This window comes from Leguminivora glycinivorella, chromosome 2, assembly GCF_023078275.1.
Source record: "Leguminivora glycinivorella isolate SPB_JAAS2020 chromosome 2, LegGlyc_1.1, whole genome shotgun sequence".
NCBI classification, from domain to species: Eukaryota; Metazoa; Arthropoda; class Insecta; order Lepidoptera; family Tortricidae; genus Leguminivora; species Leguminivora glycinivorella.
This window is the reverse complement of record NC_062972.1, coordinates 16,287,164-16,307,761: the sequence shown is the minus strand read 5'-3', so window position 1 is coordinate 16,307,761 and position 20,598 is coordinate 16,287,164. Positions and strand designations below refer to the sequence as shown.

The following is a 20,598-nucleotide window of genomic DNA, read 5'->3' as shown; positions in this document are numbered from 1 at the left end:
GTAGGAATGAAAAAAAATATCAGCCCCCACTTTACATGTAGGGGGGGTACCCTAATAAAACATTTTTTTCCATTTTTTATTTTTGCACTTTGTTGGCGTGATTGATATACATATTGGTACCAAATTTCAGCTTTCTAGTGCTTACGGTTACTGAGATTATCCGCGGACGGACGGACGGACGGACAGACAGACATGGCGAAACTATAAGGGTTCCTAGTTGACTACGGAACCCTAAAAATGTAGTTAGGCTCCTTAGGTCCAATACTAATCGTTATCCAAATATTCGCCCGTATGGAATACACACACTGTAGATGCCCGAAGGACAAACAATCTAGAAATAGGAGCCCCGCGCTCCGTCGAAACAGTTGTCGCGTTTGGTTTCATACAAAAAAGCAAAGTCTTACAATCAGTAAGTCTATTAGGAAGAAAATTCCTAATGGTTTAACTGGTAAAACTACAGGGAATAGCCGGAATAGGTCTAAACATGTACTTTATGTTGACCACAGGGTACACGCAGTTCATGTCGACTTATCTAGTGGAGATAACGGCGTGTATGGGGTAACGGAATGTACCTATTCTGTATTTGACCAAAGGGTACTTTCAGGGGCTTAGTTATCTATATTGTAGCTTAGGCCGGGTTTCTCCGGCTTCTTGGAGTCGACGGGCACAAGCACCGGCAAGTAGTCGGCACGCGCTGGTTTGTCCTTGCAGTCGTCGTGCGGGATCGCGAACACGTAGTTCATGTCCACGTCGTATCTGGAGATAAAATTCGGCATTTATAAGTTTAATAGCTTATTGAAACTATCAAGTACTTAGCCGTTGTTTACCTTGTACACTAATAGGCTATAGGATTGTTCACACTAGAACGGTACGAGAAGGGAAAGGACTCGCCGATGTGTCAGTTTTTAAAGAAATTACGTGATATCCTTATGATTATGTTGACAGACTGGCTTTTAAGGATCAATAGGGAAGAGCGTTAGACAGAGATAACTATATTCGATACGGTATAGAGCGTGAACCATTAATTGACCAGCAGTATGTTACTGCCAAACGTCATCGATGTGTTAATAACTTATTCCGTAAGTTTCACGCATGATGGCCACGCAACATGGATTGATCATGCTCATGTTCTTGTTCAGGTTATAGATTCTAATATAAACTAAGTAGGTATGTTATTCCAAACCTGGGCAACTTGTCCCTGAGATACGCCATCACGTTCTTAGGCAGCGTGGTCTTGCGAGACAGAATGAAGGCACTCAGATACCGGGCCTTGTCTGTCGGTTCCGCGCAGTGCAGCAGCAGTGACCAAGTCTTGTACTCAGTGTCTAGCACGTACGTGTTGTAGATGCCGTCATCTAGAAATACGTGATTGGTTAGGTCAGACGCTAGAGTTCACCTTCTATGTGAGTAGGTTAGCCTAGCCTAGCCTTCTGGGTATTATAGTAGAGAAGGTGGTCTCGTTCGTTATGAAGCGTTAACGATTGTCATTTTATCTTATCAATGCAACTGGTTGAGTTGAGTATGTTTATGTAGGTATTATACAGTCACCGGCAATAATATCGTTCAAAAGGAAGGCTGTATAAATAGCTGACACGCTCTTATAGCTCTAGAAATGAGATTGTGTCAGGTATTTTTGCGGACTTCTTTTTGTGCTGTATTATTGGCGGTGACTCACTGAGGTACACTGGGAAGCTGTACTAGACCTAGATAATAAATACATCAGTTGCTAAGCTATATACTTCTTATAATATTTATTTGTATATTTAAATCTTCCTATGCCAAAATTACGTCTACTGACGATAACTAACATCCCAGCTCGTAAATTATTTTAAGATGTCACAGCGTTACGATACCAATCAGTATCTTATAAGAAAGATTTCAAATATTTTAATCGGGCGTAAGACCATTATGCAAGTCAAAAACTTTTTTATTTTCATACGAATAACTTAGGCCTTTTTGGTTGCTTACAGGTGCTCTCAGCATGGGTCCAGTGTGCTGGTTCGTTGAGGTCCACGCGCCAAGTGATGTTGCCGAAGAGATTCTCTCCCAGAGGGTCGTCCGCGAAACGGTAAGTGAAGTTCATCGTTACACCTGGCGTCCAACCACCATCTGAAATCAAGTTGAGCATGCTGAAATTGCTGAATGAATCTATTAGTATCAACTGATGACACATATTACACTTTTTATGTACATACGTAAGCAGTTCATGCAAACTGTACTTACAGGAAATAAATATGCAGAATAATCAGAAGATTAATGAAGTATCGAAATGTAAAGTAGCATAAAATAACCACAATATAAAATTAAAATAAAAAAAAACCGTAATAGTGGACTAATTTTCATCAAACATGAACACTCCCGACTAATTCAGCTTTCAAACAAAAAAAACGAACCCTGAATCGGTTCATCCGTTCGAAAGCTACGATGCCACAGACAAACACACACACAGACAAATACACACACAGACAGATAGACAGGCAGACAGACAGACACGTCTAACACTATCGATAGTTGCTAGAGCCTTTGCCAATCTTTAATATTGTACCTACTTAGATTGTCAATGGTTGTTTTCGTCTAAGTTCAGTCTTTTTATTTACCTGCAGCCGGCACATGGTCATCTTGTGCGAACACTGACTTCATACAACTGTAAGACAGGGCTTCCTCTGCGCTTGCGTAGTACTCCACCACATACCAGTCACCGAGCATCTGAAATATACTTCACTTATTACTGACTCGAGGTTGTTATTGATTATGAATAAACAATTAAACATGTATCATTAAAAAAAAAATATACTACGTCGGTGGCTAACAAGCATACGGCCCGCCTGATGTAAAGCGGGCACCGTAACCTATGGACGCCTGCAACTCAAACAGTGTCAGTCATGCGCGTTGCGACCCCGTTAGGAACTTGTACATTCCCTTTTGCTGTGTTAAGTACACAGCAAAAAGGAGTGTACAAGTTCCAAGGAGGGTTCGGGTTGCCGACGACTCAAAGGACAATAGACAGAAATATATCAAAAACATATAAAATACAGAATGCGCGTTTTTTTCAGAGATAACTCCTAAGTTGTCAGTTGTTACGGCTGTTTTCGGGGCCCCGAAACACCTTTATCGCGAACTATTGGTATATACTTAATTAATAATATCATTAAAACAATAATAGGTGTTACCTTATATCCATACTAATATTATAAATGGGAAAGTGTGTGTGTCTGTTTGTTTGTCCGTCTTTCACGGCAAAACGGAGAGACGAATTGACGTGATTTTTTAAGTGAGATAGTAGAAGGGATGGAGAGTGACATAGGCTACTTTATGTCTCTTTCTAACGCGTGCGAAGCCGCGGGCAAAAGCTAGTGTTAGTATAAATATAATTATACTAACATAAAGGTAACAATAATTGACACCTTTCCTTCTAATTCCTTTCATTTCTAATTGCTTTCAGATGTCATTTCACTGTTCAGTTCACTACGTCGCGTCGTTATACTTGCTTTATTATTATTCACATCACGCAACTGTCATATTCACATACTTACATGATAATATGTACATAAACACAGAAAATATGTCTCCGTTCACGCATGTAGGTACTAAAAATACATAAAAAATATAATAAGCTAAACCATTGTATTTGTAATAAAAAAATATAATTTTTATAAACGCGCTGTTTTAGTTTGTTGGTTCTGGTTTGCTCAATCATTCTTATATAGGACTCTATTTACCTAAATACGTAAATATTTTTTGATTAAAAATATTATAATAATTATGTATTCGTGGGGAGTACTCTGAATATGTGGTATCCAGCCGTCGTATTATGCTTCCAATTTTATCACTTGTCCACGTGGATAAGACAACTGTCACTCTCACACTGACATACTTGCCAAAGCGTGACGGATGCTTTATCCACATAGATAAGTGATAAAATTGGAAGCATGATACGCCGGCAGTTTCGTGTCTGCTAGAAAATCCTTCTTTAAAATGTATGCTTCACCTTCTATAACGAATACTTTGCAAATACGATTTTGTCAGGCGTTAATTCATTACAAAAGACAACATAACAGACAGCATAATATTATAATATCATCATTTAAACGTCAATTCCTTTAGTTTTGGACATTAAGTTAAAATTTGTGTGAAATTAATTTGCACTCTTGTGGTCAGCCCGATTCAGAGTGATTTAATTTTACGTATAATATTTGAGGCGGATTTCTTTAGGTCTTGTGCCTTAAAATGCTCACATTGTGTGTTGGGAACGACTCACTTTTCGAACTACCCCTATACGCTCAGGGTTGCTCGGATATGAATATTAGCACTGGCGTTTAAACAACTTTTTTGCCTTGTAAAACAAATAACTATTATGAAATAAATTGTTCCTATTATTTGATTATTGAAATTGAAAAACAAATTTCTTTATTTGAATTATAACTATGTACGTTACCTATGACCGGCTTTTTGTATATTTTTCGGAATCAGAATTGTTATTGAGTTCCTGGTGGGGTTGACCTCACGGCCTTCCGCACTTTTTCCAAATAAAATGTTAATTTTTAAATGACACGGTCCGTGTTTTACAATTAGCTACCTACTTTATCTTTAATATAAATATAGGCAGAATGCCAGTGGACATCCGCATTGGTTATCAATGCTGCGTCCGACGCCAACGCACGGTATAGTTTGTGTCACTTACAAAGTCGCGCAGATTTGTCAAAAGTAACGTTTAAAAACATGACATTACGAGTCTTGGTGGCAGTCTTCGTGGATGACACGATAGATACAGCGGTACAATGTACGAGTTACAAATGATGTTAATGCTAATCTGTTTAGATTCTTTCCTTAACCTCCTAAGTCCCCGCGTACAAGTACAAATGTGTCGCTTAACTTCAAACTTGGGTAAATCCATTCTGCTTTAAGGTTGATTATCTATCAGATCATATTACATTTTTTATATATTAAACCTTAAAGCAGAATGGATTTACCTAAGTTTGAAGTTAAGCGACACAAATTAAATTCGTGTTTTGAACTTTTATAGAAATAAAAGAAAGTTCCAAATTCAAAATTGGAAAAATTGGCCTTAAACTTGCGAGGTTAAATAACCCGAAGAACGTAATTAATCTGTAAACTTAACTTTTATACAGTTAGGAAGAAATATGAAAATCTAGATGTAACAAGTAATAAAGATAATCTAATCTAATACATATCTACCGGTGATCTCGAAAACAGCTCTAACGATTTCGCTGAAATTCATAATTTGGGGGTTTTCGGGGCTGAAAAATTGATTTAGCTTAGTCTTAGGTCCCGGGAAACGCGATTTTTTTTAGTTTTTATGCGTTTTCTTTCGAATTATTAAACGCACGCAAACAATACGAATTTTCATCTAAAAACACGATATAATAAAAGAAATATCCAGGCAGGCAAGTATGGTCGCGCGATAAATGATAAAACATCTGGCCGTCCCTATCGCACTTACAAATAGTGCGATAGGGACGGCCTGCTATTTTATCGTCTATCGCGCGACCATGCTACCCGTGCAGTCTACCTGATACTAGATACTGTTTTCATTAAAGAGGTATGCGATTTATAACGGTTTGTAACACTAAAATTCTAATCATGATGACATTATATTATACCTAACCAATGATTTTGAATAACCTATCAATCAAATGATAAGTATTTATAACATAAATCATAAGATTCATCATAAGTTGTTGAGAGCCTAATTAAAAAGTATTTAGAGACTTAATTTATACATGGGTATTAATAGATTACGTTAATTTATACATTGAATCAGTTACAATTATGTTAATTAGGTAGGTAGATATCAGTGTCAATGTTTCTATTAAATGTCAAATTTTTATTAATATTCATTATGAGATTTTTGGTTAAAAATAGTTTGAATTTTGGGGTTGGCTACTTGGCTCTCATTATTTTTATAAATAGGTCCCACGATAGGTACCGACTTATTGTATACACACATCTCTCTCTCATCTTAACGTTTTCCCGGTTGCATCCTCAGCTCGGGCGCTTCGGAGCCCGGGGTCTGCTTTCCGGCTTTTTCTCCTCCACTTCGCACGGTCTTCTGCATCCCTTGTGAGACCATTAGCACGCATATCAGCCCCAACGACATCAAGCCAACATTTCTTGGGTGCTCCCCTTCGTCCGGGGCCAGGCGGAGGTGGCATGGCAAGACATTTGTTCCCTATGTAACTTGCCGGTTTATTTATTTATATATAAGACATGGCCGTACCATCGTAGGCGGCTTTCTTGGAGCTTGTCTGCTATGTCACGGACATGAAGACTGCCGTGAATGCGGGAGTTTCTCACGCGGTCTCTCCGCGAAACTCCACACATCCAACGGAGCATGTTCATCTCCGTGATACGCACATCATCTTTATATATTATACTTATTTGTATCTACCTATGTAAATGACATGCTGTTAAATAAATAACCAACAGATTTTATCAGTAAATAGTACTTGCCTGTTGCAAATCGAAGTGTGGAACAGCCCTTACTTCAGGACATTTGAACTTGTTCACAATTCTACCTGCACTTCCACTGATTAAGACAATCACTGCCACTAAAAATATTTGTATAGCCATTGCTTCGCCAGCAAATGAACTAAAATTTACAGACTATAGCTATTGAAACTACGTAAACATTACATTAAAATGTTTATAATGATCATTTAAAAGCGCTCTAAACGTATCAGTTAGTCGGCAGTTAATGTTGGACTAACAAAAGGGAATTGTTATCATTTCGTATAGGACATTTTGTTAATGTGGTCGAACGCTGACAGAATGCCATTATCTGACAATGTGACTCATTTGTAGGTAGGACTTTTTTGTGATGACTTACATTGTATTCTTAATAGTTAGATAAGTGATTATGGTATAATCATCTAAATTGTTTTAGAAAAGAAGTTTCTTTTTATGAATTGGCTAGAATTTTTTTTGAGATCGTTTAGGTTATATCATCCATACTAATATTATAAATAGGAAAGTGTGTGTGTCTGTTTGTTTGTCCGTCTTTTACGGCAAAACGGAGCGACGATTTGACGTGTTTTATATATTTAACCGCCTTCCAAATCTTCAATATGAAGGGAATTATCAAGTCGTCTACGCCTATTTTTTTTAATTGAGTTAGTTACACAATGTTTGTTCCTCGATATCTCCGTCGTTACTTAGACCGATTTTGAGAAAAGAGTTTTTTTTTGATTGAATATATATGCATACAGATTGGTCCCATTTTTCTCAGAACACAGTTCTGATGATGGGATCCTGGAGAAATCGAGGGTTGGACATCGAAAGGATCTTTTAACTCCTCAAATCTGAAAGTAATGCATAGCATACAGATGGTGATTTTTGTGTTTTTGAAAGTTTTTTGAACAGCATGCATTTACGTACGGAACAGTGACATTTGGTGCAGTTGGGACTCCTGATGATGGTCAGAATGGAACTCCTCAAATCTGAACGGCACACTTATAGTGACTTTGGTATTTTTATAGAATAGCATGCACTTACGTCCAGAACAGTGACATTTGGTGCAGTGGAACTTTCTGATGAAGAGTGAGCCGCCCCACGAAAGTGGTTAGAGTTCCGTTCTGATAATCATTCTCATCTGTAAGTACTTCAGAATCATCCAGATTTCAAAATTGGTTCAGAAATGACGGAGATATCGAATAACAAACATTAAAAAATATACAGACGAATTGATAACATAATCCAACATTTGAAAGTAGGTATTTATCACCAGAACCCCAAAGGAAGGCGGTTTTTTTTTTTCTTAAAAATTATATATATTTAATGTTGATCGGAGCTTCTTGCATACTTAGGTTCATGTGGTAACTCTGACAGCGTTCATATATGTAACTAAATGGACTAACTTGTGATTAAAAAAAATTAAAAAACCCCGACCGCGATACAGTGGACCGATTTTCATGAAACATGGCTAAGAACACTCCCGACTAATTCAGCTTTCAAACAAAAAAAAAACTAAATCTAAATCAGTTCATCCGTTCGGGAGCTACGATACCATAGACAGACACACACACAAACAGACAGACAGACAAACAGATAGACAGATAGACACGTCTTGTAACACTCCGTCATTTTTTGCATCGGGGGTTAAAAAAATGTGTGTGTGTGGATTGAGTGAGCACCTTCCGAAAATAAAAAAAAATATGCTGATCATTTAGTAAAAGTTCTAAAACAATTGTAAAACGAATCTCTGAATTTGTAAAAAGATAAATCAAAAGATACAGCCATTAACATGTGCTCACTCAGTTTTCACAAACTACCAACGAAAACAGTGAATATATTCATTTAACATATAATATTTATATACTAACATTTAGTAAAAAATAGGCCAACCTACCTCTATAAATATTAGATCACCTAGTGACGTATTTAATTTTTTACAAATAGTTTCTTATGCTCACTCAATCCTCACACTTTTGAAAAGCCGAATTTTGATGAAAAACATAAGATTTAGACCGCTATTATATGTGTATAGTTTAGTAAAAGTGAAATGGGAATTTGTAAAATACAAAACGAACCACTAAAGTGTCAGGTTTTTTTATAATAAATTTTTGTAAGTGCTCACTCAGTCCACACGTTTTGAGAAAGTTAAAAATGTAAATATCTTACGATTTGTAGCACCTAAGACACTCGAAAGTACTTCAACATTTAGTAAAAATTTTTACTAAATATCCACCATCTAATATTTTATATTCGTTGTCTGGTTTTAAAGATATTCAGACATAACTTTTCTCATACAAATGTATCAAGTAGGGTGACCACACTATGTCGGCTCCTGATTTTCCCCACCTTCCCATTGTCATATTGAGATTGGGGAGTTTCGTTCAATTTTGATAATAGTTTATATTAAACTAATACCATATTAATTCTCCATCTGCAAACTGTTTTTAGGTTATGTTCTTGGCCTAGTGACGATGTGTATTGTGTAATTTTTATCGACGTCAGGATAATAACCATATGGATGACCTTGGTGCGGTACGGTGCTCGTACGGTCATATGTTAGCAGCTTTACAGCGTGCGTAGCCGAATGGCATTACTCCGATGCCAAACGAAAACGAAACGCCGTGCCAGTTAGTCTGGCTCTGTCGCGCCAATACGCACGAGCGATATAGATGTCGATATGGTTATTATCCTGACGTCGATAAAAATTACACAATACACATCATCACTAGGCCAAGAACATAACCTAAAAACAGTTTGCAGATGGAGAATTAATATGGTATTAGTTTAATATAAACTATTATCAAAATTGAACGAAACTCCCTAATCTCAATATGACAATGGGAAGGTGGGGAAAATCAGGAGCCGACATAGTGTGGTCACCCTACTTGATACATTTGTATGAGAAAAGTTATGTCTGAATATCTTTAAAACCAGACAACGAATATAAAATATTAGATGGTGGATATTTAGTAAAAATTTTTACTAAATGTTGAAGTACTTTCGAGTGTCTTAGGTGTTACAAATCGTAAGATATTTACATTTTTAACTTTCTCAAAACGTGTGGACTGAGTGAGCACTTACAAAAATGTATTATAAAAAACCTGACACGTTAGTGGTTCGTTTTGTATTTTACAAATTCCCATTTCACTTTTACTAAACTATACACATATAATAGCGGTCTAAATCTTATGTTTTTCATCAAAATTCGGCTTTTCAAAAGTGTGAGGATTGAGTGAGCATAAGAAACTATTTGTAAAAAATTAAATACGTCACTAGGTGATCTAATATTTATAGAGGTAGGTTGGCCTATTTTTTACTAAATGTTAGTATATAAATATTATATGTTAAATGAATATATTCACTGTTTTCGTTGGTAGTTTGTGAGAACTGAGTGAGCACATGTTAATGGCTGTATCTTTTGATTTATCTTTTTACAAATTCAGAGATTCGTTTTACAATTGTTTTAGAACTTTTACTAAATGATCAGCATATTTTTTTTTATTTTCGGAAGGTGCTCACTCAATCCACACACACACAAAAAAATATGGCAACACTAATATTTAATATAACGCAAAATCAAATATAACGGACAAATCCTTGTTATTAAGGCACAACGTGTTAAGTTTTGACTTCATCTTTATTAATATAATTATAATTACATAGTTAGGTTAGTATCCTAATTATAAGTAACAATTTACATAGTTTTAAGAATATTGCCATACCCTTCACAGGGTGCCATGTGCTCATATTAAAATAATTTTATGGTAACATCCTGTACGTACCATGGTAAGCAAATAAATGATTTATGATTTATGATTTAGGTACAAACTTAACCACCCGAATACTTATCAAAATATTTAAGGGCGTCATGTCATAAATACGACCATCTCGTGAGCACGCAACGTATTAATAAATCCTCCACTCTTATCTTAATTACGTCCATATCGTGTGTTTGTACGAACACATCATTAAGCTCAACACATTTGGGCTTCGAAATTAATAGTCTTTGATTTTATCAATGTTTTGACTTTTACTTGTCGTCCAAATATCTATCCTCCTCGATCCTGGTGCCCTCGTACGAGTAATAAGGTTTGAACTTTTACAAGAATAAAAGAAAGTTCTAAATTCAAAAGCACAAAAAGGAGGCTATTTAATGTTGGTAGGTACCTAACTGTCAACTATAAATCATTTTGTTTCGATTATTCCCAAATAAGTAAAGATAAGTAAAAATAAGGTTTAATAGTTATAGTATAACATCTCTTCTAAGTGTAGTTATGTATGTACGGTTTACAAAAATGCCTCGATGCAAGATAGAAACTCAAGGAAATCTAAGTATGAGAAGGATTTTATAAATTATAATTTTTCAAATCGGCTCAAGAATGGAGTCCGCATATTCTAGGCATACTTTGAAAAAAACTGCTACCGAAAGGGACACAAGAACAGAACTAAAAAAAATACAAATTTCGTACCTCATAATGTATCGCATTGAATATCTAATCGCTGCAGCTTACTTATTATTTCGGCAACTCACTACATATATCCCACATACTTACTTTCATTCGATTTGTCCTGAGATGCGGAGTATCGAGAACATATCTCATGTGACTAGAATCGGAATAAGCCGCACCCGGTCAACCGAATCGCTGTCGGAATCCTAAGAACTTCCTTGAGGCAGTAAGCCGTGCCGAGGAAATGGAATATGACCTTGTATACAAAGTGTGGTGGAGTCATGGTATTTTGTAGTTTATTATAATTCGACAAGAAGTAGGCCTCCCGATTGTATCGGAGTTTGTACGAATATCGATGAATTTCGTTTATTTTGAACCCCCGACACAAAAATGAAGGGGTGTTATAAGTTTGACGTGTCTGTTTGTCTGTGTGTGTATCTGTCTGTGGTATCGTAGATCCCGGATGGTTGAACCGATTTAGATTTTTTTTTGTTTGAAAGCTGAATTAGACGGGAGTGTTCTTCGCCATGTTTCATGAAAATCGATCCACTATGTCGGAGGTTTTTCCAAAATTTTAATTTTGTGGTTAGGTTACGAGTATTTCGTTCAAATATCAATATGTGAACATTATAATTGTATCATGTTAATATGTGAACTATTCGTATTTACTTAGTCGCATGGAGGTCTAAATACTATTTACAAAATCAAAACATTTTTTAGAGTCATACACTGATACCATATAAAAAGCCACCTCCCCTGTGATATGTAATAGCACAAGATCAGCTCATTGATACCAGAATATTATATTGTATTCATTACCTCTAAGTACAAACATTCTGAAATGAAAGCTTGTACCAGTTGTACCTTACTTAAGGATAATTTAATAACACCAAACGTCAGTAACATAAGCAAACGTTATATGATAAGGATAAATTGGATCTGAAATTCGGCCATGGTCATAAAATGTATTTTTAGGAAGTGTAATTTAAGTACCTACTTCATCACACTTAATCATTTATAATTTGTTAGACCACGCAAATGGAGATAAAACGCTCCGTATTGTACATTTAGGCAATAAAAAAAATGTAGTACAGTCAACCAATTGGAACCCTAGGCCACTCTACAACCATGTCAAAATGACAAGCAGTAAGAGATTTCTTATAATCTGATTTATAACGTCACTGTGACATAGTTGTACAGTGGCCTAGGGTTCCAATTGGTTGACTGTACCTGGTAACATAAAAAACGCTCATCTTCTAATCTAAGCATTCACAACTAGATATTAGTAATTTTATATATTTTTTGTATTGGTATGAATTTTAATGGAATTGGCTTCGAAGGAAGTGCCTATATTAAAATGTGTATAATATGGTATGACTGATCATACGAAATAAGCACTCAAGCACTTTTACTCATAGACACATTACTCAAATATGTCCATCTTCATATTAATAAGTCGAGAATGAAATATGAGATTCAATAAAACATGTTTTAATTATTGATTTGAGCTACATACTACACAGGTGTGACTGCGGACAGGTTTCGGATTGTAGGTATTAGCAAAATTCGGGCCGTTATTTGTAACTAGTTTGATAGCCCACTTTTTACCATCTCTCGTATGTAACAACTCTGTAAAAGGGTATTTATGTTTAAAATAAATTGTAATATAAAATTATAACATTGTAGGATTAGCTAAAAAGCGCTCGTGGCCTAGCGGTAAGATCTTGGGATTAGCCGTGGCGAATGCCGGGATAACGCAAGGAGGATGATGACGAACATTCTAAGATTAGGCAGGTTATAGGTAAGTAGTTTACTTTTAGTTTCCTCTGCCTTCGTCTGACCTAAAAAAACTTGCGTAGGTATATTTAGTAGCTTAACACTAACTGTTAATTCTGCATTTTAATGAAGGAATGCTAGGAAAGTGCCAGACGTGCTCCGTTTACGAGGCAAGCCACAAAAATGCAGCGATTGTGATTCCCTCCGCGTAAACTAATTTAGATTCGCCGGAGATGTTGCAGGCTAGTGGTACACTTGCCTTGGGAATGTTTAGACAGAGCTGTGCGCAAACTACACTGCTGGTTTGCTTTCATTATTTGAGTAGGCACCTTCTCTGGATTTTAAAGTGCTCACATATAATACGTCTGGATCAATAATAACATGTATACACGGTGAAATAAAAAGGACCGTTCAAACTTTGCATAGTGACTTTTGAGGTCAAAATGAACAAATTTTATTATGGGACCGATGCCGAAATCGCTAAAATGTCATGATGCCGTTAATTTCTATGGAACAGCAAAATTTTTTTTCGCGATTTCAGCACAGGTCCGCAAGTTGTTCATTGTGACCTCAAAACTCACTGTGCAAAGTTTGAACGATCCTTTTTATTTAAACCTGTGTTATGTTCCTGTGTAGATTAGGTAGTTTCTAGAACTATTTACCTATCATCCTCCTACTTGCGTTATCCCGGCATTTGCCTCGGCTCATGGGAGCCTGGGGCCCGCTTTGACAACTATTATGACTTATGACTATTAAATACTACTTCACTAGATGACGCAGGATTATGGTCATTGGTTATGCTGACATTTCGTCATATTTGTCTGATATATTTAGGAGTGAAAATAGTGCATGGAGCGATTGCAAAATATAAACATCAATAAAATTGAGCCGAAGCTTCTATATATATCTAAAGTTTGCAACATGCAGTTCTAACCTGTAAATTCCTATCTACGAAATTCCTTGGCTATTTAGTTCCGACCCGTGCAAAGTACCAAACGTGCATAGTGAGGTGCAAGCGTGCATAACAAAACGCGGCCCCGAGATAAACACTTACAGATCGGAGAAACTAACTTTTAACTGGTAAAAGTAAAAACATCTGAACGGATTATGTGTACCAACATATCACCGAGATTTCAAACTGTTCAATAGCTGGTACAAAAATCATACTTTTGTAAATAAAGGTGCCAAAAGGTAGTTAACCTTCTAGTTAGCCGGACGACTGTCAGATTCGCCACTGTAGGAGGTACCTTTTGTGATTAACTGACAGGCACAATATTCATCGTCCGACAAACCAGAATCAGTGGGCTCCTTTACATAGTCGGGTGGATGGCTCAACTCAATCTAACTAGCGTATTTTATTAGTTCGGAATTTTTATGACATTGAACGTAAATCTTGATTAAGCTTCCTCAATAAATGCTTTACGGAGGAATTATTTACTCGTTCGTTCACTTTCTAATGTTATCACTCAACTACTTAATACTTTTAATACCTGATTTAATTCGTGTCAAACAAATAATTGGGAAGTAGAACAACTTTGGCTTACATTTTTACGACAAAATACTTGTGCGGTGCGTGAGAGTCTTTTATTTAATTAACCATGTCAATGGAACTCACAAACGAACTTACAAGAATGCCATGCATTGCTTTGCACATGAAGCCATAGAAATTAATGTATCCATACTAATATTATAAATGGGAAAGTGTGTGTGTCTATTTGTTTGTCCGTCCTTCACGGCAAAACGGAGCGACGAATTGACGTGATTTTTTAAGTGGAGATAGTTGAAGGGATGGAGAGTGACATAGGCTACTTTTTGTCTCTTTCTAACGCGAGCGAAGCCGCGGGAAAAAGCTAGTTAATTATAAAATCAGTAATCGCTCTTAATAAATGTAATTTAATTGGCAAAGTTTAATTAAGGGAACTAAGTTAGATGAGGAAAGTTGAATTTTCAATCCATATGGGCAATGCGAGTTTGGTTTGTTTGTTGTTGAAATTGTTCAATAAATTGCGTGAAGTCATATCAGTCTGATTAAATAATAGCTATATAATTTATCGACGTTTTTTAGAATCTAGGGCTTAAACTGACCGATCAATATGTTTGACTCTGCAATTCATTAACAATGTCTCTTAGTACAACTAGGGAAAAAATCAGTGTAACTCAATTTTTTATGTTTTTGCTCATTGTCCCGCAGTGTAAATGCAATAAATAAGTCGAAGTGACACTCAACAGCAGTCGACTCGAGCGTTCGATCTTCGAGTCTGTAGTTCCTATCACTTACTCGACAGCAACAGTAGTTGCGCGGCGAGTGAGATCTCGAGTCCCTTAACATTTGTGCATAATCGGAAGTCACAATCATACTGGGTTCTATCTTAGTCTTGATGGCAGTGCGTAGGCGGACGATGGGAAAATAACCCCGTATCTAATTAACAGACTGCGTGAGAGTGGGCGTGCCCTTCATCTGTCGGACAAGTTTTGTTTTGACCTCTTTTGATTAATTTTTCGGAAATAATTGGAGAAAATATTTTCCAATATCAATTATTTTAATAACTCAGATTTTTTTGATTATGGTATCAGATTATCGTTTGCATGATGCTTATTATATAACTATGTTTATTTATTCCCACATTTATGTGAGATAAAATCACAATTGTTTCCGATACATTCGGATATAAAATTTGGTAGGGAAGTTTCACTCAGAGTAATAAATAAATAAATATTGGGGACACCTTACACAGATCAACTTAGCCCCAAACTAAGCAAAGCCTGTCGTGCTAAGCGACAATATACATACTTAAATAGAATAATACATATTTATATACATAGAAAACGGTAATAGGTCTTTACTTTACAGGGTAAGGAACCTAGTCTTTATCAATCATTACTTCATTAGGTATTATCGTCATTCCACAAGCAGAAATTAGTAATGAGGTCACCTAAAATTGTTTAGGGTTTCGTAACCAAATTGTAAAATCTCGTATAGTTTCGTCATGGCACTCATGGTATGTCCATCCGTCCGTCCTGTCATAGCTCTTTTTCGTCCTCTTGTTTTGTCTGAAGGCACGGAACCCTCCATTTTCCGTGGGCTGTAAGGCTGTAACGTACCTACTTGGTTTGTTTTTACAAGCTTTTATTCAACTTGCCTTGTTAGTATGTTAGTGTGCGTCAAAACGTAGAAGCTAAATTTGACCCACTTACCGGTTTCCGATTGAGCTGAAACTTTGCACACATATGTAAATCACGTGACAATGCAATATTATGCAATATTATGGTATCATGGAGCTGATCTGATGATGGAGCAGAAAGTGATCATAGGAACTCTGTCATGAAACGTCGTATCGGTTTTTAGAAACGTCTCGGAGAGCAGTAGATGACTGTTGAAAGAAAGGTACAGTCGGCGATAAAAGCTTGTGCCAAAAATGGTTTTTTTTGTCAAAAAACTTATTATAGATCCTAGTACACTCATCCAGTTAGTACGATCTTTGCCAACTTCAATGCATAATCATAAAAGTTATTTGTCCGGGGTTGCATCCTCACATCCGTTTGTTTTCTAAGCAAACTTTGTTTTGGAGAGTGGCAGCCGACTAGATTGTCTCTCATATTTGTTTTTAGAAATTAAAACAAACATAGCACTTGTAGACGCGTAGAAAGTGTTTGTGTGGTACGTTTTTAATTGCCAGATAAATAACCGGGGCTATCATTAATGGAAGCTTTTTAACATCACATGTGGAACATGAAATACCTAATTCATAATTTATTTAGCTACCGGAATACCGGTGCAGCAAATAATTATGATATAATATGTTGGTATGCGTAAATTGTAGGTATAGAACGAAGTAGAAATCAGAATCGTCGCTCTGTATGATTGATATCTAGTGATACACATCGCGGATTGAAGTTTAAGCTATGCTATAAGTTTAAGCTACGAGTAGGTACTAGGTACTTATATGCCCTTAGGTTATACAAATAAGACCGCCAAATAGCACTCACCCTACTCATAGTGTTGTGTTCCTGCTGGTGAGTAAGGCTGCCAGAGCTCAACGAGGGTGCGGTGTGCTGGTGACGGAAGGACCTACGGAACTAAATTTGTTCCGTCTATTGTTCTTTGAGTCGTCAGCAACCCGAATCCTCCTTGGAACTTGTACACTCCTTTTTGCTGTGTACTTAGCACAGCAAAGTGGAGTGTACAGGTTTCTAATGGGTTGGCAACGCGCATGTGACACTTCTTGAGTTGCTGGCGTCCATAGGTTACGGTGACCGCTTTCCATCAGACGGACCGTATGCTTGTTTACCACCGACATAGTATAAAAAAAAATAAGATCACAGGTAAATATTATTATTATTATTATTCTTTCTCTTTATTTCTTTCAAATCTTAGGCTAGGTTATTTATAATACGAATATAAAAGTAAAATACAAAACCACTTACAAAACAATAAAAAAATATAAACATATTATAAAAAACCTAACCTAGGGTGCCGCCAGCAGTGGGGCAGGGCCCAAGCTGCCGGTGGTTAGGGCTGCAGAGAGAGGAACCGTCGGACTATCCGCGCTGTGTCCAAAATCACCGCCTTCTGCATCTGACCCTTGATCCAACCACCGAGCGAGAGTCTCTTAAGATGTTGGTCGAGACTCTTAGCTATGAGACCGTTCGCTGAAACGACTATCGGGACAATGATCGTTGAATCATTATTATTATTATAGGACATTCTTACACAGATTGACTGAGGCCCACGGTAAGCTCAAGAAGGCTTGTGTAGGCAGGGTCACTACCGACTGCGCCAGACCGGTCGTCTGAAACTGGTCGGTAAAATATGTCTAGTAATGAAGTATTTTGCGTTAGTCTATAAAATACAGATGCACAGTGTGGGATCAGACCTCATTTTTGACCATGGTCTTTTTATTGTAAAAACCGGTAGCCTAGACCAAAACAATGCTACGACTAAAACTCCCGAACGTCAAATATGACTAGTTTACGAGAAATTATTTTTTGAAATTTAGGGTAAATGTACCCGAAAATTGACTAAAACTCAAAATATCCTGAGAACGGTATCGATTATCAAAAAACACTTTTAAGAGAACTTATAGAACTAGCAATATACTATCGTATGGAATAATCACCACAGTCGTAACATCATTCATATCGGTATTAGAACCAAATTAGTCATTTTCGATTTTGATTTTTTTTCTCGAAAGTTCCTGTATATTAGCATTTCTTTTATTTTTTTACTAAAAGGTGATTAGCTTCCCTATATGCCATAATTATTGCATCAAGCAATTCCATAGGATCTAGAAATTATGGTGTGTTTAAACGTCCCATATAAAATCCCCATAGAGTAATTAAGCACACCATAATTTCTAGATCCTATGGAATTGCTTAATGCAATAATTATGGCATATAGGGAAGCTAATCACCTTTCAGTAAAAAAATAAAAGAAATGCTAATATACAGGAACTTTCGAGAAAAAAAATCAAAATCGAAAATTACTAATTTGGTTCTAATACCGATATGAATGATGTTACGACTGTGGTGATTATTCCATACGATAGTATATTGCTAGTTCTATAAGTTCTCTTAAAAGTGTTTTTTGATAATCGATACCGTTCTCAGGATATTTTGAGATTTAGTCAATTTTCGGGTACATTTACCCTAAATTTCAAAAAATAATTTCTCGTAAACTAGTCATATTTGACATTCGGGAGTTTTAGTCTTAGCATTGTTTTGGTCTAGGCTACCGGTTTTTACAATAAAAATACCATGGTCAAAAATGAGGTCTGATCCCACACTGTGAGATGTAGTGCGAAAAGATTTGCCTTTTTATTGTTACGGAAACGTACGAACGTGTCATGCTATTTCATTCAGTCTCAATACCTACAAGATGTACTGACATTGACTTTTAACTATATGATGTATAACCTACAAGATGTATGACAAATACGAACGTTTCCAGAAAAATACGATGGTATCTTACACATTAGAACTAATAAATACTAAGAATAGATTGTAGTCTACATCTGCGTTCAATAAATTTTATAAACTCGTTACATCCAGTTTTAAAGTAATATGTACCTGTGGATGAAATTTAGGTGAGATTTTCTAAGAGAAAGTAAAATTATTTTATTGCAAATACCCGTAATAAACTGGTTCTATCTAATATAATGGGCTTGCAATTTTTATACCAGCAACATTTAATGATTTATCGATCACTATCATTTAGTACGAAGAATTAGTAGTCTGCCTCGGTAAACGTAAAATTGATCAAGATGTAAACGTAAACTTGATTAAGGATATGCTTATCTGTAGCAACACAGGATAGGCATAGGCATAGGTACACCAGTACCTATTGCCTTTTCCAAATACATATCAAGCGATGTACCTACGTGTATTTGTTTAACGATTGGCGGTCGCCAAATTTGACGTGAAACTCAGCCCAAAATGCCCAGTTAGGATCGAACCCACGGCACTAGGCGGACTGCTAATCGTTAGGACGACGAGGTGCGCATGCGCAACGCGGATAAATAAATAAAACTATGTATGTCAGTGTGTTGACGCTCAACTCGTCGATAGGGACGGAATTGGTTAAACTTGTTTTAAAAGAAAGGTTTAAGTAAACTTTAGGCCCTTTTGAAGTTCCGGCTTTGCATTGCCAGTAAAATTTACATTTGAGGTTACCACTAAAAATCTGTTGTTTTCCACATAAAAACTGGGCATGTCGTACTCCGCTCGAAGAAAGCTTTTCTATCAATACGAAAACAACCCAAATAATATTTATTTGAAGAATTAGATAAAATAGAAAATATTTAATCTGGTTACCATAATTTTATCAAAGTCACAAGTAAGAATGCTATTTTCGACCTTCGTCTCCTTGCTTTTTTCGTCATCTCATTACATGAAACGGCTTTTCAATGCAATTTCCTATATTGACAGTTTCCGGCCACGAATTTTAAAGCGCATTTTAAAGTTTCAAGGTATATTCAAGCAGAGCTCGGCCTTCCGAAATATTTCTAGATTCTTCTAGAAGTAAATAAAACAGATTCATGTTGTGAACAGAAATTAGTGTTGCTAATGGTTTATTCTGCTTTGACCTAGTTATTAAATTTGTGGGCTGCCACCCCACAAATGCTGATTTACCCATCAACTTTACTCTTAATTGTTATCTGAGTATGCCGTATAGCCATCGGCAAAACCATTCTACCAAGGATTATTTATATAGGATTTACATACTTCATACTAAGAATCGTACCTCGATTTTTTAGCGCCACCTATTAAATATTACGAGTATCATAACTACACTGATGATGCCTACAAATTTATTTTTTTCAAAGTGTGTATTGGCGTGATATCGTGATTTTAAAATAAAGAAATACCTATGTCATTTATTCTTATAAAAATAAAAACATGCAAAAATATTTGGGGAAAATATGATTTTGGCCAGTTTCAGGCTGCGAACAGCGCCATCTAGTTTTAAGCCTAAAAGGCCCATACATTTCAGGTGTAGGTATGCTTTTTTGTATGCGCTTTGTCTCCCTCTGTCTCTCTCAGTCCAGTATTAAATCGTTCTTGCATTCTACAAAACGAAGGCAGCATAAACAAAGCTCTTATGGGGTCTAGAAAAATATTGTCAGATATTTTCACGCCGTGTTTTTTCGCACGACGCCGGTGACTGTACTCAATTATTCAGTCTGCTCGTACATTTTGTCATACGATCAATTGTAAAGATCAGCTAAGAATTTGAAATTGTTGGATTAATTGTATTTTAAATGTATGTGACATATAATATGAACTATTATGAATAAATATATGAATATGAATATGAATAAAAACTAGAATGCTCATGAGGATCAAATGGTAAAACAAAAACTAGACAATGGTACCTCACGGATTTTAATTGTTGGGCCATTTAGAG

At 36.2% G+C, this 20,598-nt stretch overlaps 1 protein-coding gene across 1 annotated transcript; it reads right to left on the bottom strand.

Moving 5' to 3' along the window:
• Positions 1–243: 243 nt before the first annotated feature.
• On the bottom strand, positions 244–6,753 carry LOC125241524. Its single transcript, XM_048150053.1, has 5 exons — positions 6,472–6,753; positions 2,598–2,706; positions 1,969–2,109; positions 1,184–1,355; positions 244–756 (listed from the first exon to the last, which is right to left on the bottom strand). Exons 1-5 carry the CDS (start codon positions 6,589–6,591, stop codon positions 609–611), a joined length of 690 nt encoding a protein of 229 aa, XP_048006010.1. The 5' UTR covers positions 6,592–6,753; the 3' UTR covers positions 244–608.
• Positions 6,754–20,598: the final 13,845 nt, after the last annotated feature.

Coding starts and splice junctions, on each gene's coding strand:
- LOC125241524 (XM_048150053.1), bottom strand. CDS start 6,591: ATGGCTATACAAATATTTTTAGTGGCAGTGATTGTCTTAATCAGTGGA. Junction 2,707..6,471: donor CACACTTCGATTTGCAACAG/GCAAGTACTATT, acceptor AGTATATTTCAG/ATGCTCGGTGACTGGTATGT. Junction 2,110..2,597: donor TGACCATGTGCCGGCTGCAG/GTAAATAAAAAG, acceptor ACTTGATTTCAG/ATGGTGGTTGGACGCCAGGT.